General features: G+C 47.4%; 1 protein-coding gene across 1 annotated transcript; it reads right to left on the reverse strand.

The window, feature by feature from the left end:
* LOC148152602 (homeodomain-interacting protein kinase 2-like) lies at positions 1-2,127 on the reverse strand. The gene has a single exon (XM_088003549.1). The coding sequence runs from the start codon at positions 2,125-2,127 to the stop codon at positions 1-3; it is 2,127 nt and encodes a 708-aa protein (XP_087859675.1).
* Between the last annotated feature and the right edge of the window lie 411 nt (positions 2,128-2,538).

Consider the following 2,538-nt stretch of genomic DNA (forward strand, 5'->3'; position numbering starts at 1 on the left):
CTACTCTAAACACCTGAAGACCCGTGTGGCAAAGTTCTTCATCCTCCTGAGACACGTATTCCTCGTTTTGACCTCAATGAACTGAGCACAGTTCTCGGTTTGGCTGGACCGGTCCTGGGTTCGGACGGGGCCGGGGCTGGACCGGTCCTGGACGGAGGCAGAGCGGTCCGGCTGCCTGGTGCTGTCGGACCGGGTCAGTTCATCTGGTTCCTGATCTTCAGTTGGGAGTTTCTTGTTTGTAACCGTGACGATGGGATTCACTTTGAAAACTCGTGATTTGATTCTGGTATTTCTGTATTTGCCGTCACTGTCGGCCCAACTGGTTGGTGCTTCTTGTGTTTCATGGCCCAAACCTTCTAAGCATGAAGGCACTGTTTTGAATCGTAAAGAGTTTGAAATTTTATCAGTATTTTTGTTATTTTCATCTTTACTGCCGGGTGTTTTTGCAACGTTGGTGGGCTTCTTGCTCGGATCGAAGGGGGTTTCTGTTTTGGGATCACAGGATTCAGTCAGAAATGGAGACTTTGAGGTGGCTGCCTTTTTAAGTCTAAAACCCTCAAAGATCTTTTGGAGTATTGCCTCTGAATCTACTTCAGCAGCAGTTGGGTCGTCTCCGGTTTGACTGGCTGAGATCTCTGCAGATCTGACTGAAGATGAGGATTTGGTACAAGAGAAATTATCTAAGCACTCAGGACCTGGTCTCCCAGGTTTGCAATTGTTACTCTTGTTTTTGTTCTTCCTGACGGTAGCTGGAGGAACCGTGGTGTGCCTGCTTGAACTTGCCAACGGTCCTGTTTTATGACTGGTTGGGTTCATGCCTGCCGGTCTCCAGCCCGGTTTCGCCTGACCTTTGACCACGGTAGGCCCCAGACCCGGTGCTGCTTGTTTCTGCTCGGCTGTTTTCTTTGCTGAGTCCTTATTGCCACCTACATGAGGAGTTGAGTCTAAGCTTTCCTGTGGCAGACTCGGTCCTGCAGAGGTGGAGTTCTCCACTTCAGGCTCTTCCTCTTTCACCTTTATCATCTTCGTCTGGGACGCAATCACATAAGAGCTGCTGGAGTCAGCAGACAGGTGAGCCATTGTGATAAATTCATGGTTCAATGCCTTCAGGGGGGCGATCCGTCTTGAAGGATTCATATCCAGCATCTTTTTGAGAAGGTCAATGAAAGACAGTAAATCCCTCTTTTCCAAAGGATTCTTGGGCTCTGGTCGCTTTTTCTGCAGGTCATCCAAACAGCTCAGGTCCGAATGAACTCCAGGACGAAGCACGACCACTTCACCCGAGTCATTATAATATTCCTCTGTCGTTTTTAGTAACCAAGTGTACGTAAATTCCCCTTTGACACACTTAAAGAACCGGCCTGTGCTGAGTCCGAAGGTCAGCAGAGTATCGTGAGGCTTACCTAGAAGCTTGACCATCACACTTAAGGTTTCGTACTCGGCCCGCGAGGGAAACAGGTGGCGACCGAGGTACAAAAAAGCTAAAACACAACCTAGACCCCACATGTCTATTGCTTCATCTAAAGGAAAGTCTAGGATGACGTCCGGGGATCTGTAAGAAAGCGGCTGCTTGAACACGTAATTCCTCATGCTGTAGGTTCTGGTGGAGAGACCAAAGTCTATCAACTTCACCCGCAGCGGCTGTGACACACGATCAACGAGCATGATGTTGTCACATTTTATATCTCTGTGTGTTACACGTAACTCTTTCAGGACTTTCAGAGCTGCAAGCAGCTGCTGGGCCAAAACTCGGATTTCATTGACATCCAAAGGAAAAAAATACCTACATCTGATGAATTCATATAGATTGATATCCAACATCTCAAAAGCCAGGCAGAAATGGTTGTTGTGCTCAAAATGTTCCAGAAATTTCACTATGTTTGTATTGCCACCCTTAAATTGTCTGAGTGTCTTAAAAATTTTCATTTCATTCACGCCGGAGTCGTACTGTGATCGCTTCACCAGCTTTATGGCCACCCTCTCCTCCGTCTCCACCTTCCTACACTTTACCACACATCCGTAGCCTCCGCGCGCCATCAGGTCTTCCACTAGGAACTGGTTCGTTTTGCTGACCAGGACTGTATTTTTCTGGAGGTTAAATTCTGGCTTAGAACCAAAGACCGACATTTTTAACAAATCGAAACTCTTGGAAACGTCGGAAAATGTCTCTTAAAAAACCAGGAGGTTCCTTCAAAGATCTGGGGAACCTGACAAGAGAAATGACAGGCGGCTGATAAGCTCCGAGGACGTCACGAGCCTATGACGTCACTTGACTTTCATCTTTGTTAGGACGAGGTTACATAGTGCTCCATGGAAACGGAAGTAGAGCTCTGAAACCACAGCACTCCGTGAGACCAACGCATTTCCGGCGTCTTCCCAAACGCGATTCTTGGTCACATGCGCAATGGGCTCTTTGCACCTAAGGCGTTGACGTCACATCTCCAGGAGCTAATGCGGCTCACTTTTTTCCGCTTTGAGTTACCATGACTGGTAGAAAAGACTAAGTCGTATTTCAGATGCAAAAAAACAATATTAACA

Source organism: Poecilia mexicana, unplaced genomic scaffold (genome assembly GCF_051168715.1).
Source record: "Poecilia mexicana isolate PSO_F unplaced genomic scaffold, ASM5116871v1 scaffold_23, whole genome shotgun sequence".
Taxonomy (NCBI): domain Eukaryota; kingdom Metazoa; phylum Chordata; class Actinopteri; order Cyprinodontiformes; family Poeciliidae; genus Poecilia; species Poecilia mexicana.